The sequence below is a fragment of the Podarcis cretensis genome (assembly GCF_951804945.1).
Source record: "Podarcis cretensis genome assembly, chromosome: 3".
NCBI lineage: Eukaryota > Metazoa > Chordata > Lepidosauria > Squamata > Lacertidae > Podarcis > Podarcis cretensis.
In genome coordinates this window covers 93,831,734-93,852,045 of record NC_137172.1, presented here as the reverse complement: position 1 = coordinate 93,852,045, position 20,312 = coordinate 93,831,734, and the positions used below count along the sequence as shown (strand labels likewise).

At 39.8% G+C, this 20,312-nt stretch overlaps 1 protein-coding gene across 1 annotated transcript; it reads left to right on the top strand.

The window, feature by feature from the left end:
- The first annotated feature begins 216 nt into the window (after positions 1-216).
- On the top strand, positions 217-20,006 carry DDX1 (DEAD-box helicase 1). The gene is made up of 26 exons (XM_079970443.1): positions 217-314; positions 2,167-2,218; positions 2,615-2,678; positions 3,127-3,156; positions 3,406-3,502; positions 4,010-4,057; positions 4,815-4,898; positions 5,203-5,286; positions 6,700-6,776; positions 8,116-8,188; positions 8,275-8,351; positions 8,791-8,905; positions 9,041-9,179; positions 9,322-9,382; positions 9,992-10,090; positions 11,012-11,101; positions 12,201-12,389; positions 13,025-13,076; positions 13,610-13,756; positions 14,528-14,619; positions 16,095-16,167; positions 17,079-17,151; positions 17,231-17,273; positions 17,617-17,712; positions 19,174-19,294; positions 19,694-20,006. The coding sequence occupies exons 1-26, from the start codon at positions 299-301 to the stop codon at positions 19,822-19,824; spliced, it is 2,223 nt and encodes a 740-aa protein (XP_079826569.1). The 5' UTR covers positions 217-298; the 3' UTR covers positions 19,825-20,006.
- The last annotated feature ends 306 nt before the right edge of the window (positions 20,007-20,312 follow it).

The following is a 20,312-nucleotide window of genomic DNA, read 5'->3' as shown; positions in this document are numbered from 1 at the left end:
GCACGCTGGCGAACAAGCCAGTTACCGAGGAAACAGGGCAAGCAAAACGGCCTGGGCCACCTTCATCTTAAAAACAAACAGCGCCCGCTCCTCATTAAACGGGTTTTGTAATGAAGGCGTTTGTACGCGTAGCTTCCAGGGCCTGCGGCCTCGAGCGGAACCTCGGCTGAGCGGCCGGCGTTTCGGACCGGAGGACTAAAGCGGTGGGCAAGGGGATGGGGAGTGCGCAGGCGCCGTGAGCCCAGTGACGCGTCCTGCCCTTTACCGCTGCCCAGGCGTTGCCGACAGACACGCGAACATGGCGGCCTTCTCAGGTACGTGGGGAAGCTTGCGGGGGGGGGGGGCGAGTTGCCTGCCTCTGGGATCCGCTTGGACTCGAAAGCTTTAACACCCCCCCCCGGATTCCGGGGAGCCCCTTCATTCCTGTAAGAGCCAGGCCTCTTTCGACCCAGAAAGTTTGGGATCCTGCTGGATCCCAAATGGAAGGGAACACCTTGCTTGGCCTGGGTGGAAAGGATCCAGGGGTCTTCGTAGACACTGCAAGCTGGACGTGAGCAAAACTGTGCTGATGCTGCAGCAAGATAAAATAAAAGCTAAGACTATATATATTTTTATTACATTTTCTATTTTACAATTTAATATATATATATATAAATTTTCCATTTAATATTATACATTGACATCATCATTATCCACTTTAGCTCTTTAGAGCCTATCGACTTCCTTCCCTCCCACCTCATGGCTTTCAAAACTAACCTTTATATCATTGCATTTTGAACGTTTTCCAATTCTAATTACACTCATTACAAATTAGCTCAAAATTTAAATAAAAATAGAAAGATAGGAAATTTCTCATGACAAGTCTTCAGACGACCCTGCTGTTGGGATTTCAGCCACCTGCTAGTGATGTTAATTGCTTACAATAATCTTTCGTATAAATTTACTCCAGTCCTTTTGGAATACTTGATCATGCTGGTTTCGGATTTTACAATTTAAAGTACTTGTTTATATATCCTTAAAATATCAATGACTTCCCTGCTTCTCTTTCCATGGTTCATTTTACATATAATAAATCCCTGCATATTTTACAAAAACTATACCGTTCAGTATTCCATTATTACATCCATCAACACTTATTTACACTGTTGAATTTACCTTTTTTGCTGCCAGCATGAAAACACTGAAAAGGCTAAGGCTATTCTAGGCAGCATCAACAGAAGTCCAGTGCCCAGGTTGAAGGAAAGGAATAGTGCTGCTCGATTCTGCCTTGGCCAGACCACACCTGGAATGCTGTGTCCAAAAGAGTACCATCCCTGTCACGTCTCATTCAGCCCAAATTTTAAAGCACACTTAATAAAATATGCAAACCACATCGACAGTGTGATGCAGCAGCAAACAAATCTAAGGCTGAATCAACAGAAGTCTAGTGTCCAGGTCAAAGGGAAGTAATAGTCCAGCTCGATTCTGCCTTGGCCAAACCACACCTGGAGTGCCGTGTCCAGTTTTGGGCACCACAGTTTAAGAAGGGTGTTGACAAGCTGGAATGTGTGCAGAGGAGGGCGACCAAGAGGATCAAGGGTCTGGACACCAAGCCTTATGAGGAATCTGGGTATATTTAGCATGGAAAAGAGGAGATATGATAGCCATTGTCAAACATCTCAAAGGCTGTCACATGAAAGATGGAGCAAGCTTATTTTCTCCTGCACCGGAGGGTGGGACCCAAAGCAATGAATTCAGGTTACAAGGAAATAGTTCTGCCTGGTGTTTAGTCAGAATCTTTCTGGCTATAAGAGCTGCGCAACAGTGGAACAGACACCCATGAGAGGTGGGGGACTCTCCTGCCTTAGAGGTTTTTAAGCAGAGGTTGGGTGACCATCTGTCATGAGTGCTTTAGTGGAGATTGCTGCATTGCAGGGGGTTGCCCTAGGCAAGCCTCAGGGTTCCTTACAATTCTATGATTCTATGCATGTTTACATAGGAGTAAGTCTCACTGCATATAATTCTTTTCAGTATACATACTTAGGATTTGCTGTGTTTCTTCTTCTTTTGGTTATTGCATTTATATAGTGTGACTTTTCCTTCAAGAAGCTCAAGGTGGTTCTCCTACCCGCTTTCCCCCTCATAACACAGACTGCTAACACATCTGTTTGCTTAATTTTCTTGCAGAGATGGGTGTGATGCCAGAAATTGCTCAAGCCGTGGAAGAGATGGACTGGTTGTAAGTATCACACACACACACCCATTTATGTGTAGCCTTCCAGAGTTGTAATCAATAATACAGCAAATGGTGCTTCTGGAAATCTTGCCATGTTTCAATGGAAATTACTTATGATAGTGAAGTTACCATGCTTGTGTGGTGAATACCTGTGAATAACTTCTGCTGAAAAACTGGTGTTTGAATCAAGCACCAACTATACAAAAACAAGTAATCTGATTCAGATTGTAAAATGCATGTACAAAGCTAATTTTAGTATTGCAGACAGAGTTCTTGTATCGCAGCACTGTGCAAATCAAGAGCAGGGGTTTCCCCTGCAACATTCTTGTTTTTCTTTTATAAACACCCTGATAAATGCCACATTGTTACAGCTTGGGCTATGTTACCTTTTTCTTGTAGGCTTCCTACAGATATCCAAGCAGAGTCCATCCCGTTAATTTTAGGAGGTGGTGATGTACTTATGGTATGTATATTTGTAAACCCAGAAGCCATTCTGACTTGTAAGCAGTATATAAATTAAAATATAATAATATTGCCACAGTCTGTCTTATAGATAGTATTGTTCCCTATGACCCTCATTATTTGTGCAGCACTATGATAATCATGCTTACTCAGAAGTAATGAGCACATGAAGAAGGAAGGTTGAAAGAAGGCAGTGCATAAAATCAAATCCCCTTTGAAATTACTACTCTTCATTCTGTATGTATGTGACACATTATGCCTTAGCTGCTACTCTTGATACCCACATAGAACAGACTGAATGTTTGCGTATTATTTTATTATTCAATAAATATGGGGGGAGGGAGTTCTCCCAGTATTTTAACAACACACAGGGATTAAACTTGTGAGTTAATTGCTATACATGTAACCATTGTATCTTAATTTTCTTATCAAATCTCATTTCTACACAGGCTGCAGAAACTGGGAGTGGAAAAACTGGTGTAAGTGAAATTTACATTCTTAACTATAAAACAATTTTTGGATATACGTTCAGGTTGTGGACAGTTTTATCTTAAGTTTAAAGTACTTCATTAAATACCCTGAAAGTTTTGTTAGCATGCTGACATAGAGTACTCAGAAACTGAACACTTGTTTTTCCTTTGTTTAATCATAAGCACTTTGAAACCAGAGTCTAGAAGAAAACAATTGGTTCAGATTGTATAATTTAAATAAGCAACTTCATATTTCAGGCATTCAGCATCCCAGTTATTCAGATTGTTTATGAAACTCTTAAGGACCAACAGGAAGGCAAAAAAGGAAAAACCACTATAAAAACTGGTGGAGGAGGTAAGCCTTTTTCTAAAACATTCACTGTCCCAATACCTGAAACCTGATGCAAGTTGAATTTTACAAACATTGTTTGCTTGTATATTTGAAACTGTGCCAATGGCAGGCACGTTGAATGCATAATCTACAAAAATAGCTGTATTATCCTATCTACATGTAATTCGGCTAATTACCAATGTTGGGAACTTCTGCTATATTGATTGCTTCCTATATTCTTTCCCTGTTTTGGCTTCATGTGATAGTCACTCTAACTGAGTGAATAACTGGCAACTTTAATTCTAAATACAAAAAAATCAATAAATTTAATTGAAATCAGTGGAATTAAAATTTTTAATTGCTCTCACAATTTTATTTCCATTGTGATATCAGTAATATCTGTGTAGTATGTAAATCCCAATGGTTTGAATCTAGGGATGTTTTATATGAAGACACCTGCCAAACATGCTATAATTGTGGTGCTTCATAGTACTGTATGGTATAGCTGTTTTTTCTTCTTCTTCTCAACAGTGCTCAACAAATGGCAAATGAATCCATATGACAGAGGGTCTGCTTTTGGTAAGTTTGATACTAACTTTTCTAGCATTGAAACGGTAACTAGCTGAAAATCAAGCCCAAAATTAAGGTACGTTTCACCACTATGGCTTGGGTCTGAGGTTAACATGATCCGAAAATCCTGTTTGACTTTCTGATCTTTAGAGGAATGACAGCACATATAACCAAATTAAATTTTCCCCATTGATGTCACTAGAGACTATTGTTTATTATTATTATTTGAATTCCAACAGTATGTATAAGCATAGCAGATTGGACATGGGGTACATATTCCTACAGGTCTTAGCACTTACACAAAAAAAAGGAAATCTTCATGTAATATGAAGATGCCATTGCAGATTTTAAAACTGTTCAAAGATCATGAGAGGCTGATAGGTTGAGTCTTTGGAGTTGTAATTTGCTTAATGTCTACAAAATGTTACCATGTGAGTTGTTTGAGGCGGGTTGAAAGTGGGTGTAGTAGTAGTTGCTGTTTTTAAACTTGTTTGCTGTAGTTTTAACTTCTGAGCTACTTTCAGTGGAATCAAAACATTTGATAGGACAGCTTTGAAGGATGTATTTGATTCTTGTCAGATGATGCTTTAACTTTGTCAACCCAAGGACATAATTACACATATCCATAGCTTCATTGTTGTTCTTACGAGAGTTTGTACACAGCTATTTTTTGCAAGGTTTGCTGTCTTTACATAAAGCTGGTATTTTGTATCTGCGACTGTAAGAGGTCTTTGGGGTTTTCAGATGTGTCCTTTCTGTTGTTCAGCTATTGGGTCTGATGGTCTGTGCTGCCAAAGCAGGGAGATAAAGGAATGGCATGGATGCCGATCAACAAAAGGCGTGACTAAAGGTACCAAAACTATATCAGTGGTTGTGTGCATATGTAATAAAGTTCGTTTTTGAAATAAGAATGCCCCGAATAAACATTTACTTTGTCTGCCTTCAGAATACTGACTACAGATTTAGACAAACAGGCATTTTTACATGGTAGCCAACATCACCCAGTTGGCTAGTTGATTTTGAGAATAAAATAACTTTTTGTTTGTGCCAGTTGAAATGGTTATTTTTAATATTAAGTCAAATATGTCTCTTCTTTATCGAAAAGTTAGCGAAGCTGAAATTGGTTACATGTAAATGTTTCTAAAATGTTCTAGGGAAATATTATTATGAAGTATCCTGTCGTGACCAGGGTTTATGCAGAGTCGGGTGGTCCTCTATGCAAGCGTCATTAGATTTGGGTGAGTATTTACATAAGGAACTATGCTGAAATCTAGGTTACCTGCTAGCAGTCACTGATTCTTCTTGCTCGTTAAGGGCATCCCTTCTTATTGCAACGAAATAAGTACAATGCTGGGGTGGGGGATTCTCTGCTCAGGCTTAGAAATCAGGCTAAAGCACATAAGATTTCATTTTAAAAGTATGGTTCTGTTCCTTCCATGAAATAATCTAAAACTGATCATCTGCAGAACTGCACCAAACTTTGACATTCAAATATTTAGGGGACACAGAATATGCTTTCCTATGCAGGCATACTACCTTAATTATATTGCCTACCATTTTTGCAGATCTGATATGTGGTTGCTTTAGTACCATTCTCAGCCTTTGTTTTATTTATGTGACCATCCGATCAGGGATCAGTAATAACTGTGGCAACATCACAGCAACTTCAGTCAGATTTTAATACCTGATCTAACAGAGTAAGCAAAGCCTGCTCATCGTTCTTAGTCTGAATTGCAACTTTTCTTGTCTCCCAGCACTTCACAGCAAGTTTTTTGTTTGTTTGTTTTTGTTTTTTGTTTTTTGTTTGCTTTGCATTACTTATGCATCACTAGTTGTGGCAGAATGTGGGTGTGCATCCCCATCCACACTCTTCTGCAAGTAATCAACTGTGTAGCACTGGATCAGGTGAGAGACTGGCAGCCTTGTTGCCCTTTCACCAGGGATCTGTTCCTCACTTCTCCCAGCAGAAGAGGTGCAGAATATTACTGGGGAAAGAGGTTGCTTTTATGGAGCGTTCAGAAACCTCTCCCAATTTCAGTGTGATGCTAATCAGTAGTGCACAGTTTAAAGAAATTTTGCTGTCCTTTTCTCAAAGGGGTTTTTTTAAAGAGGAAAGCAAATTTCTAGTGTGACACCAATCCAAAAAGTATATAGTTTGCTGCCTTATAGCATGATTGCTACTGTGCTATGAACCCTTAAAAAAATTATTTTACCGTACTTTTCGCTCAATTGGACGCAGTTTTTCCCCACCAAAAACTGAGGAGAAATGTGTGTGCGTCCTATGGAGCGAATGCAGGCTTGTGCCATAGTTGCACGCAACCCCTCCGGCAGGGAGAGGCTGCACGGGGCTATGGCTTCTTTAGCTCCACGCAGCCTCTCCTGGCAGGGAGATATTGTGTGGGGCTAAAGAGGAAGCCAAGGCAGCGAGTGGGATGGATTTTTTTAATTGATTTCCCCTTCTAAAAACTAGGTGCGCCCTATGGTCCGGTGCGCCCTATGGTGCGAAAAATACGGTATTATTATTTTTATTTTATTTTTTTTGCTTATCTTCCAGAAGTATAGTTAGGAGATAGTGGAGAACTGTTTGATTCTAATATTTTTTAAAAAATATTTTATATTGTTTTATGATTTGTTGTTATTATTATTATTAGGTACTGACAAGTTTGGCTTTGGCTATGGTGGAACTGGAAAGAAATCTCATAACAAACAGTTTGATAGTTATGGGGAGGTATGTTTTTCTTTTTCCATTTTACCAAAGAATAGAATGATTAAATGTTGTAGTGAACCAACAATGAAATACATAAATGTAGGTTAAAGTCATGTAGCTCTCAAAAGGAGGAAAGAACAAATGCTTTTAACAGAAATGTGCATGGTGATGTTTGGTTCGATGAGCATTAATTTTCTGTGGAGTATAAATGTTGGACTTAAGCTAACTTGGACTGGTATATGGGCATGTGGTAGTCATGAGAATAGCCTACCCATTGTAATTGTTAGCGACAACACCCTGAGTTGGGTTGGTTGTATGTATGCGTTCAGTTTTGACATTCCAGTGGAAATGTTGCATTTGGAGTGTTTGCAGTGGTATGCTGAAATGGAAATCCTTGATTCATTGGAGAAGCCTCTAAGTAACAACTGCAGCAGTGAGACTTTTCTGGTGGCTACCAGTTGCCCAAATAGTCGTGTATGGTTTTGCTTCCCCTGAAAGTCCATAATTCCCAACTAATTTACACAAACTATCTATCTAGAGATCTTCAGAAGTTGCATTATCCATTTTAAACCTCCTCCACAGTGTGGGTTGGAAGCTGGCGGGTACTGGTATTCTGCAAGTTTATTTTACATCTCCAACAAAATTCAGTATTGATAATTAGAGATACTTTATTTCACTTTATATCCACCTTCTAAAATGATAAGGTGGCCAACAATAATTAAAACAAGCATGCCTGAGGATGGAACTAGTAGCTTTAATGGCAGTAGCAGTTCTGTCTTCATTAGAAGATAACTGATAAAATTTGTTCTATTGAGTTGATTTTTTAATATTTATGTATAATACTTTTGTGTGATCCATAACTCTTTACAAAAGGCTTGGACCCAGTGAAGTGCTGTTGGAAGGGAGTTGGTGGAAGGAGACTTTGCTGCCCATCTTACCCAGGAGCACACCCCCCAAAAAAAACCCCAAAAACACTTCTCCTGAGAATTGGGGGACCATCCTGAATGGGATGAGCTGTGGTGATGCAGAATGAGGACTGCTGAAAATAGGGCAGAGGCACCTTCAGTGCGCAGAGGGGAGCTCCTGCTCACAGAATGTGCCTGCACCCAATTTTCAGTGATCTTCACCTCTTCTGGGCACAGCCTTTATACTTACAGGGAGGAGGCTGGCCGAGGGACCAGAAGCAGGAAAATCTCCTACCAATGCACTCCTGCACTTTCCAGTATCCAAGCCAAAACTATTTAAGCCATTGTGATAAGTAATGTGCTCCATACAACTGCTGATGCTTTATATTCCTGTAAAACAAACTACTTTCAATCAACCTCCTTAATTTTATTATCATTATTATTTCTTTTGGTAGGAATTCACTATGCATGACACAATAGGCTGTTATGTAGATGTTGATAAAGGGCAAATCATGTTCTCCAAAAATGGTAAGCGGTCTACTTCCCTCCCCCCATTTAAGTAATGGGTTAAATTCATAAAAAACCAGTCAACATAATGCTTTATTTCCCCCCAGGCAAGGACCTTGGACTTGCGTTTGAAATCCCACAGCACTTAAAGAACCAAGCACTCTTTGCAGCCTGTGTCCTCAAGGTAATTTCTGACTTTTTCCAAAGCACACGAGACTCATTCTAACCGATTAAAAAAAGATGCATACTCTGCTTCTATCATGCTGGACCCGCATTCCATTTTACCAAGCGTTGCTTGTGGAACTTCAAAAAGTTCCATGTTGGCACAGTGAGAAAGGTGCTGCTGGAAAGTTCAGGTCCTAAGCTTCCCTGGAACTAGTGACAGGGCTTTTTTGGATCCAAGGCCTTGGGTAATGTCAGCGTGCTGGCAAAAAATACCTTTCTATTTCAAGTGTTTAAAGATGAAACCTGCCTTACTGATGCTCTAAACAGGTGAACCGCTTCTCCTTAAAGGGCTAGTTTTAACACCTGACCTCTAACTTGCAGCAAACATCACGTGACTTTTCTATAAATTCCCTTTGACAATCTTTACGCAAGCTTTTATGTTGTGTGTATTCTTTTAGAACGCTGAATTGAAATTCAACTTCGGCGAAGAAGACTTTAAATTTCCACCCAAAGAAGGCTTTGTTGCTCTTGATAAGGCTTCTGAGGGTAACTCTGTGAAATCCCAGCATGCAGGTACGCTTGGGGGATGCTCAGGTGTAGGAGCCGCCATAAGAAAAATGTCATATCACATAAAGTCAAAAGCTAAAAAATATGTGTCCAGTCGTCAACTCAGTACTAAGGGAACTTTCTCAACATTTCCTATTTCAGGAAGTGCACAAGTAGCACAAACAAAGAATCAGCCGAATGCTCCCAAAGCCTTGATTGTGGAGCCTTCCAGGGAACTGGCAGAGCAAACTCTGAACAACGTGAAACAATTCAAAAAATATGTGGATAATCCTAAATTAAGGTACAATGAAATTGGGACAGGGGGAGTCATAGGGTGCTGCTGAAATCCCCATGATTCCATACACAATCATGCTCTTCTCTTACTCTGGTTGGATAAGATGATTTCACAGCACAAGATGTAATCTAATGTATGTTGCTTTCAGGGAACTCCTAATTATTGGTGGAGTTGCTGCAAGAGAACAACTTTCCGTATTGGAGCAAGGGGTAAGTTTTAACTGCTCTTAGTTTGCATTATATCTACAAACGTATCTATCTCTTTAAAAAAAGAAAAGGTGCACAGATGAATTCTAGTGAGTGTGTATTTTTTTTTTTAAAAAAAAAAAAAGTATGACCCCCTTGCCTTTCCATTGCACAACGTCTATGGAAACACAAAAGCTAGTGTTTTGGTATTATTTTAAATAGTGGATTGTTTATTGTAGTGGAAAGTACTTTGTGACTGTGTGTGGTGCAAAGCAGTGTATAATTTTTGGGAATAAATAAAAGCAACATAAAACTGCATTAAAGCAGTTAAAGATGAGGAGCAATATAGCTGCTGGTTGAGAAATCAGTAGTTTAGCTGATGGTGGCTTTTTAAGTATGAATGAGATAGAGTTGTAAAGCACTATGTACAGTTAATGCCTCTCTTGCAATATTTGTATAGACCTTTAAAAAGACCATTAAAGTTTAATCAAAGCAATAATTTCTGTGTGTACACAGTGTCTTTCTAAAATGCTTGAAACAGAAATACTTCCTTAGGCTACATTCCAAATGTTAGTGTTTTCATATTATTTTGGCATGGACACAGTGTACTATTGCACTATTTACATTTTACAGGTAGACATAGTTGTGGGAACTCCTGGAAGACTAGACGATCTCGTGTCAACCGGAAAACTGACTTTATCGCAAGTTAGGTTCCTGGTTCTTGATGAGGCTGTAAGTGTATAGAACATCTTTTTTGAATAGCATATTTTAAAAAGTTATATACAACACGCCCCATGCACTGATGAATTACCCCTTTTTCTGGGAGCCTTCTCCTCCCAAAATATGTGAGGCTTGTTGGACCTTCCAGGGAACAGCAGTGTTGAGGAATTGTTGAAAGTTCCTTCCGAGACATAAGGGAAGAGACATCAGTTGGATGCCAACCCTCAGCCAGTGCTGTGGCTTATGCTTGGGACTCTGGTCTATGGGAGTTATTGGCAAATGCAGGGGGCAGACAAGCACTTCAAAGTTGGGACCCTGCGTGTCCTTGCAAGATCCTGTGACTCTTAATAGCCTAGTGTGCCTCCAACTACCATTGGTTTTCTGAGCCCCTTCTAATCTGACTCTCAAAATAAAAAAATTCCCTCCAGTAGCACCTTAGAGACCAACTAAGTTTGTTATTGGTATGAGCTTTTGTGTGCATGCAGACTTCTTCAGATACCTTGGTGTGCATGTACACTTCTTCAGATTCTTGGTATCTGAAGAAGTGTGCATGCACACAAAAGCTCATACCAATAACAAACTTAGTTGGTCTTTAAGGTGCTACTGGAAGGAATTTTTTTTATTTTGTTTCGACTACAGCAGACCAACACGACTGCCTACCTGTAACTGACTCTCAAAGTGAGTGCAGAACAAATAAGAGAATGCAGCTGGTCAGCGGATGACTTCCGTCTGCCCCTGTTCACATTTTCATCTGTCAAAATACCTTCATAGCTTCTTCCAACCAGAGGAGGAGTTCGTGGGTTTAGCGAACCCCTGTAATTAGTCAGGAGGACTGTTCATTGAATAGCTGGATCTACTACATACTTTTATTTCAGCTTTAAAACATGTGGGTAAAATACCTTATTGAGACTGTGTAATACTCTTTTTGTACAGGATGGCCTTCTCAGCCAGGGGTATTCTGATTTCATAAACAGAATTCATTCTCAGATTCCTCAGATAACTTCAGATGGGAAGAGGCTGCAGGTAAGAGGTTCGCTTTAAGGTTTCCTAGTTGACCTTTCCCCAAAACTTAGCATAGCTGTTGTATGTACCAAATGTTGTTCGCTCAAGCTTCATCATCTCTAAGGAAACTTTAAAACTGTGCACAATGTTTTCTGAGCCACTGTGAACTAGGAACTTGCACAATTTAGTTTCTGTTGCTCTAGCTGAAATAATATACCGTATTTTTCGCTCTATAAGACGCACCAGACCATAAGACGCACCTAGTTTTTGGAGGAGGAAAACAAGAAAAAAAATATTCTGAATCTCAGAAGCCAGAACAGCAAGAGGGATCACTGCGCAGTGAAAGCAGCGATCCCTCTTGCTGTTCTGGCTTCTGGGATAGCTGCGCAGCCTGCATTCGCTCCATAAGACGCACACACATTTCCCCTTACTTTTTAGGAGGGAAAAAGTGAGTCTTATAGAGCAAAAAATACAGTATTTCATAATAAAATAGTGTGAAGGGTAAACAAAAACTGAGAACACTTCCAAGTGTCTACTCAAATTGATGGTGTCCTCAGGTTCCTGCTGTTTGGCAGTGCATGAAAAGCAAAAGCAAGGAAAGTAACACTAGCAAGAAATTGATCCATACTTCCAGAAGAAAATTGGATTGTTGAGAAGCCTTGCTAGCTTCTTCCTTCTCTCTTCTTTTCTTTCTGTCTCATACTCATGTGCCACAAAGCTAACCTATATGGATGGAAGACTTTACACACACAGTATGCAATAACAAGATTTTGCATTTACTCATTTATTTGTCTGCATTTCAGTGGAGCATAATACATCAATGTCCCAGTGTTGTGCTTAAGCATCCATGTACCTTACAATGACTTGCCTAGGCATTCTGCCAAATGCCTCAGTTCTTAATGTGAAGATTTCCCATACATCCCTCCCAGTGCACCAGATATAAATGGCTGAGCAGCTGATGCTTCTGCCAGTACTTGTCTTGACTAAAAGAGGTTTATTTTGTAAATTTTACAGATTGACAGAAGTCAAGAACTGTAATTGCAGAGGGGCTTGTGACATGTGCAAGCAACAGGAAAGGTCTTTACCCTTTTCATCTCTGCTTATTTGTTGTTGTTTTTAGGTGATTGTGTGTTCTGCAACTCTGCATTCATTTGATGTGAAGAAATTATCTGAAAAGATCATGCACTTCCCCACTTGGGTAGATCTGAAAGGAGAGGATTCTGTCCCGGATACAGTGCACCATGTTGTTGTCCCTGTAAATCCCAAAAATGACAAATACTGGGAAAAGATTGGTAAAAATCACATCAGGGTAAGTAGTACAAAATATATTGGAATAGACAGAATTTTTTAAATTCCAGATTATAGTTTCAAGATGCACACAAACATTTAAGTTGGAATTGTGGAATAAAGGACAAACGAAATGGGATTCCATAACTCAGATTATGAATGTTAAGAACATTGTTGTGAAATGCCGGTTCCAGCTTGAAATGTAGTTCAAAACTCCTTGGACATATTGTAGGATGTGTGGTGGGCCTTACAACCTTTTTATTTTACTCTAATAATGTCCTATTTCCTTACTGAGGTTGGAAGGTTTGTTATGGACTCCTCTCACATCCAAATCTCCCTGTGGCTGATTGACATCCGATCCTCAAATAAAATGTGTTGGAGGGGATTATTGGGTTGTTCTTGTTGTTATTACGTATTTTGTGTCGTCGTTTTTTGTTGTGAACAGCTCTGAGACCTGGATGCCTGTGTTTGGCTGCATCATTTCAATCTCAACCTTAAGATTGGGCTACAAAGCCATGTGGCTGCAGATAACTGTTTTTTAAGGATTACTAAACAATGAAATATAAATGACTGTGTGCTTTCTTGCAGCCCTGCATTCTTTTGCATTAGCTCTGAATGCCTTTGGTCACTTCTAAAATTTCAAATTTTACTTTTCAGACTGATGAGGTGCATGCAAAGGACAATACAAGACCTGGTACTAATTCTGCAGGTAAGCAGTCGTTTGGTACACACATAGCTCAGTTGGTTAGAGCGTGATGCTGATAACACCAAGGTTGCAGGTTCGATCCCCATAAGGGAAAGCTGCATATTCCTGCTTTGCATGGGGTTGGACTAGATGATCATCAGGGTCCCTTCCAAATCTGATGCTTTTGTATTTGTAGAAGCCAATGGCTTTAGCAAAGTTCTTCAGTAAAGGAGAAGCCACATGAATCAATAAAGCAACATCACTTTATTTCAGTACAAAGATCTTGTTACAGTTAACCAAGACAGGGGGCTGAATCTTTGTATAGTAAAATAATAAAAAAATTCTCACAAGATAAGACTCACCCAATGGAAAATGTTAATACCTTTTAACTAGCATTTCTTAATTAAGTTTTAGAACTTAGTTGAAATCTATGGCTATCATTCTAGAAGGATGAGTTGCCTCAATTCAGTGTTGTACATGGTGTCAGAATAAACTGTCATTTTTCAGTGTATGCATGCTTAATACACTGTGTAGGAATAATTTATCTTCTTCTTTAGAAATGTGGTCAGAAGCGATTAAGATTTTAAAAGGAGAATACACTGTCCGGGCCATTAAGGAACACAAAATGGATCAAGCAATAATCTTCTGCAGAACCAAGATAGATTGTGATAACATGGAGCAATACTTCATGCAGCAAGGAGGAGGTAGTAATTTCATGCCTGTTAGGCTTCATTTTGTCTATTTGCAAGGTGATACCAGTTTGCAGATCTTTCCTCCAGGTTTGATTGATTGGTTCCAAATGGTAGTTTTTCATCCTGGATATTTTCCATAATGGTTAGATTTCCTCCTGCTTCTGCTGTGTACATGTAACGCCTTCTCAAAGAACTAGAGGTGTTTGGTGGTATAGCCCTGTAAAAAAAAACTCCCTCACAGCAGTGAACTACCTTGAAGATATTTAAAGTTTTCCTTAATTAAACTAACTTGCCCAGAAAATCTTTGTACGTGGTTACTCTCCTCTGTTAATTTGCATGGCAGTGGAGGAAATCTGCAATTAGAATTGTTGCATGTTCCTTTGGATGGCCGCTTAGTTTGGTCAGCCTATTTATAAATTTGTTCGGTTTTCTATTTTCTGTTTTTCTATTTTATTTCATATTGCCCACTTCACACAACACAGTGTGCCAAACTTTGACTTGCAGATGCGCTGCTTTTCTGACCCTTTTTGCTGCCAAGTTTGGCTTAGTGTTTGGCTCAGTGTGTCATGCAAACCATCGTGAAAACTGCCATCTAATACAAAGGTTGTATAAAGAGATATTTTTTTTAAGACTAAAACAAAGAAAGAAATTTCACCTTTCCCCCAGTGCAAGCTGTCTGTTTTAAATCTGGTGCCACATCACGTTTGCTTTAAGATAAAGCTCTCATACTTCTGCATAACTAGCAATGAGAGTCCTAATATACTGCTTTTGTTTGGTTTTAAGGTCCAGATAGGAAAGGACATCAGTTCTCATGTGTCTGCCTGCATGGGGACAGAAAGCCTCATGAAAGAAAACAGAATTTGGAGCGCTTTAAGGTAATGGTTAGGGCTGTGGTGTTGAATAGGCTAACCCAATAAAGCATTATTTGTTCAAGGGGGGGATTTTAAATGGTGAGACTATGAGATACAGCTTTTTATTAGGGAAAAGTAAGGAAAGATATCCTTCTAAGCACAAATAGTAGTTGTGTTTCTTCCTATTAAATTGTAACTTGAGTTTCTTTCAGTATTATTATTATTATTATTATTATTATTATTATTATTCAGTCTTTTAAAATGGCATCTATATTTAAAGGTTATTTAATATGCCATTCATTTGGTAAAAAGGAAGTAATCAGCTAGAAAAAGGGTGAACAGGTCTAGTAATTACATGTAACCTTAGATCATTTATTATTTATTTATTTTATACAGCAGTATAAACAATACAGTCATCGTAAGTGGGAAAATACGAAAATCTCAATAATGCATGGTTCATTCATTCTTAGCTCGTTTAGCTTCAGAGCTAATGAAAAGAGAGCAAAAACTGACAGCAAATTATACAAATCAGTCATCATTATTGGGAAAACCAAAAATCAATAATCATGCATAATTAGTTCTGGGGAACTTAAAGAAAAGAGGGAGCCAAAAACAGAGACAGGAAATGTATAGATAAAGATAAAGGAAGAGCAGAGAACAAATAGATTACTGTTCAAATTGTTCCTAGGATTACATGTGGCTGAACTGTTACCTAAGATTTTATACCCTATTTTTCTTTTCCTCTTTCCGTTTTGGTAAAACTGCAGCAGAGTTTTGGCCCTCATTAAAAACCCATATGCACTGACACATCTACTCAATACTAGTATACTTTACAATCAGTGCAGACAGTGAAGCTCAATTGAATCCTAAGCAGTGAGCCTGAAGCATCTGTGTATTATCTACCAAGACTACTGTGGTTGGTCTGAGCAGTCACCATAACTTCTGTTCAGGAACTGCAAACCCACAGGGGCCCATATTGCTCCCATATCTGGTCATAGTCCGGTGGCAGCTTCTGTAGTAGGCTAAACATTAGGATTCCTGGTACAAAAATATAAGGACAGTGTTGTCAGTAGTGTGGTTTGGGGAGAGTGGGTTATATTCTATGATTCCATGAGCAGAACTCTACACAGGGAAAGGATGGTCCTGGTACTGTCAATAGGAGGAAATTTTTACTTATTTTCACTAGTTTGCCATCTCTGGAAGTGGTGTGTGTGTGTGTGTGTGAGAGAGAGAGAGAGAGAGAGAGAGCGTGCGTGCGTGCAACCATCCAACAAACAAACAATCAAACCAGCTCCCCTGTTAACAATTCCATTTGGTCAAAGGCCCTTTCATTCATAGAAACACTAAATTTGTGCACAGACGGGCACCTTTTTCTCCGACCCCATGTCTTTCATTTGAATGTGTCTTTTAGTTGTAGGTGATGCCTTGCCTTTAAACTGAAATAGTTATATGTGAATAAACTTAAAATACATGGCTGTTTAACGAACTTCTCTGTTTAGAAAGGAGATGTCAGATTCTTGATCTGCACTGACGTTGCCGCTAGAGGAATTGATATCTCTGGTGTTCCTTATGGTAAGAACTGAAAAGACTCACTAGCAAGTAGCTAATCTGAACACCTTTTTAATCCTCTCTCTTTGATGTCATTTTTTAAAAAATGGGCTCAAACTCATTTTCAGATAAACATTCAAAAATCCCATAGAATTCAGTGGGAGAGTTGGGCACAGGCTGATTCTCTCATGTTAAAATCAGCAAAACGTAAAAATGCTTAACTTGGAAGAAGGGCTGTATTTCAGTGGTAGAGCACCTGTTTTTACTGAAAAAGGTACTAGGTTTAATCACAGGATCTCTACATAGAGCTGGAGAAAACTTTTCTGAAGTCCTGGGGAGCTGCTTCCAGTCCACATAGATGTAGAGGAATTCGCTGTCTGATGCTCTTAGCCCAGCCTGGGTTACATTACACATCTAAGGAAAAAGCCAAACAGGTGGGATAGGTGATAGAAAAACGTAAAAATGGGAAATGTATGGAGCTTTCCGTAATTTATCATTTCACATAGGGACACGGGTGGCACTGTGGGTTAAACCACAGAGCCTAGGACTTGCTGATCAGAAGGTCGGCGGTTCGAATCCCTGCGACGGGGTGAGCTCCCGTTGCTCGGTCCCTGCTCCTGCCAACCTAGCAGTTCAAAAGCATGTCAAAGTGCAAGTAGATAAATAGGTACCGCTTCGGCGGGAAGGTAAACGGTGTTTCCGTGCGCTGCTCTGGTTCGCCAGAAGCGGCTTTGTCATGCTGGCCACATGACCCGGAAGCTGTACGCCGGCTCCCTCGGCCAATAAAGCGAGATGAGCGCCGCAACCCCAGAGTCAGCCACGACTAGACCTAATGGTCAGGGGTCCCTTTACCTTTACCTTTATCATTTCACCTGAATAAATTGTGTACAAAATGTTTTTTAACAACTCAGCATCTACTCTTTCTCTTTGATCAGTTATCAACGTCACACTTCCAGATGAAAAACAGAACTACGTTCATCGGATTGGCAGAGTAGGAAGAGCTGAACGGTATGCTTTCAAACCTTTCTTATTCCATTTTGTTCCTTTTATACTTGAGTCTATTAACTAAAATATATGTGTGTTTCAGGATGGGTCTGGCTATTTCTCTTGTGGCAACAGAAAAAGAAAAGGTAAGTTCTACTTTCCTGACAGGGAAATAGGGAATATATAGAGGGAATATACAGCAGATAAGATATTTGCATCTTTTTACTGTCTTAATTTTGTGCACCTATATGCAGTGTATATATCTAACCTTTCAGATCCAAAGTTGCCCCACAGTGGCTGATAAAAATCACAAAGAACAGTCCGCATAGCTATTAAGAGTTTAGACTTTCCATAGTACTTAACTCAAAGTCAAGTCAGAAATTTTGATACTGCTACAATTTTATTGGATGTTTTAAGGGGGGTTCCTTAATAATGCTTAAATGCTCATGGGTTTTGCCTCCTAACATGTTGTTCAAACTTCTTACCTAGGTTTGGTATCACTCATGCCCCAGTCGAGGAAAAGGTTGCTATAATACTCGACTGAAGGATGAGGGTGGTTGCACCATTTGGTACAATGAGATGCAGGTAATTTTTTTCACTAGTACTGTTAAAAGCCCTTTGCATTTCGAAAATCAGGCCAACTTGATGCTCAGACCCTTGAATGAGTTCATGGTAGATCTTTAAACTCCGGCCATCAGAATACTAGGGTCCCCAAGCTTTTTTAAGGTTTAAATGCTAGTACTAACACCCATGTCGTGGCACTGTGGGTTAAACCACAGAGCCTAGGACTTGCCAATCAGAAGATCAGTGGTTCAAATCCCCGCGACGGGGTGAGCTCCTGTTGCTCGGTCCCAGCTCCTGCCAACCTAGCAGTTCGAAAGCACGTTAAAGTGCAAGTAGATAAATAGGTACCGCTCCGGGCAGGAAGGTAAATGGCGTTTCCGTGCGCTGCTCTGGTTCACCAGAAGCAGCTTAGTCATGCTGGCCACATGACCTGGAAGCTGTCTGTGGAAAACGGCAGCTCCCTCGGCCAATAAAGCAGGATGAACGCCGCAACCCCAGAGTCGGTCATGACTGGACCTAATGGTCAGGGGTCCCTTTACCTTACCTTTACTAACACCCGTGTACAACTTTTGCTAGCCTTTAATATTGCATGCAGTGGCAGAAGGTTCAGACTATGTTTTTATTTGAGTGTGCCATCATTAACTCCTAAAAGCTGGGGGTGACCTTGATTAAGTTTGAATTTCTTTATTATTATTTTTATTTGGTTTTACAAATTCATTCACACTCAAAATCACAAATAATAATAAAATAAAAAATACAAGATTCTTTTGAATCTCTGGATTTCCCCCCTCCCCTCCATGGGTTCTCCATGGGTACTATGTCCTCCTAATTTTTCAGTTTTCCATCATATTCAAAGTCTGCGTAACGCTACAAGGGTTATTTAAGACCTGCTAAAGAATTCAAATGATTCCAGTGGTCTGTAAGATATTGTATGAATTTCTCCTATTCTTTACTGAAGTTTTGATCCTCCTGGTTTCTGAATTTCCCAGTCATTCTCACCATCTCTGCATAGTCTTAATAGTTTAGTCTGCCAGTCCACCTTAAGTTTTTATTCCCATTGGGTAGCATCCAATTGTGTCACACAGCAAGTCTTCTCCTTCCCACTGCAGTCTCTCCCCCACCCCTCACCCCATTCTGCTGCAGAGGGAGTGGACAGAATTTCCCTCGTGCAGCATTATTATTATTATTTATTGAATTTATATACCGCCTTATACCCGGAAGACATTGGATATCGCCCATTGATTTCAGCAGAGCTTACATTCTTAGCTTCTTGACCGGATCATGCTTGGCATGAGTAAAATGGTGTGCATCACCCAACCATCTTAATCGTATGGCCAGGTTTCTTAATGGAATTACATTTCAGTAGCATTGGTTTTAGAGGCTAACATTGGATCATTAGTGGACTTCACATGTGCGTTTGCTGCCATGAAGAATCAAGAACCATCTTTGTGTTTTCTTTTTCTTTGTATTCTCTTCCCTTAGCTGCTGGGCGAGGTAGAAGAGCATCTGAACTGTACCATTTCGCAGGTTGAGCCAGATATAAAAGTCCCAGTAGATGATTTCGATGGTAAAGTCACCTATGGGAAAAGGAGAGCTGCTGGAGGTAAGTGAAGAATTATTGAATAGAAATCTTGCTGCATTTTGGAATAGGGAACTGGGTTTTCTGGTCGGTTGGAATCTATTCTTTCTCTCCCCCCCCCCCCATTTTCTGTGGATTATTATTCTGTGCACCCAGAATTCTGCACACCCAGTGGAGCAGCAAGCTTGTTTTGAAACTTCAGATCTCCTAATGTGATTTGATAGCAGCATGTGGGTTTACTATTTCAGAAACATTGCTGACCACCACACAATCCTAAATTAGTTCTCTAGATTACATCCATCAGGGGGCAAAGGGTCTTTTTTAACAAATAAGTACGGTGGGAATAATCAATATTCTCAGCTCTTGTAGCTCAGCCGTAAGTAGGCAGGACAAGTGTAATTTAGACTTTGGTTCTTTTGGCAGGTGGATCCTATAAAGGCCATGTGGATATTTTGGCACCTACAGTACAAGAGTTGGCATCCCTTGAAAAGGAAGCACAGACATCTTTCTTGCACCTTGGTTACCTTCCCAATCAACTGTTTAGAACATTTTGATTTGGCGCCGAGGTGAGAGTTGGGTGTTAAGCTTCTAGCCTGGAAATGCGAAAATCCCTGTAGCAGTAGGAATCTGTTTGCATATACAAATCTTGCATGCCGAGCAGTCTCTGCAAAATGTAAACCCTGATGAATTAGCTATTAGTATTGATCTAATAAAAACAGAACTGCTTAGAACTATATATTTGTGTGTTAATTGTTGTTGTTTTTCCTACCCTACCAAGATATATGCTTAGAATACCTGACATAAATGCAAGTTACAGATAGGTAGCCGTGTTGGTCTGCCATAGTCAAAACAAAAAAAATTCCTTCCAGTAGCACCTTAAAGACCAACTAAGTTAGTTCTTGGTATGAGCTTTCGTGTGCATGCACACTTCTTCAGATACCAAGATCACTATTGATATATGTCAGATTTTGGACTGCAACTTCCAGCATTCTTGGCCATTGGTCATGCTGAAGGCAGCTGCATTCCAACCATGACTGAAGAG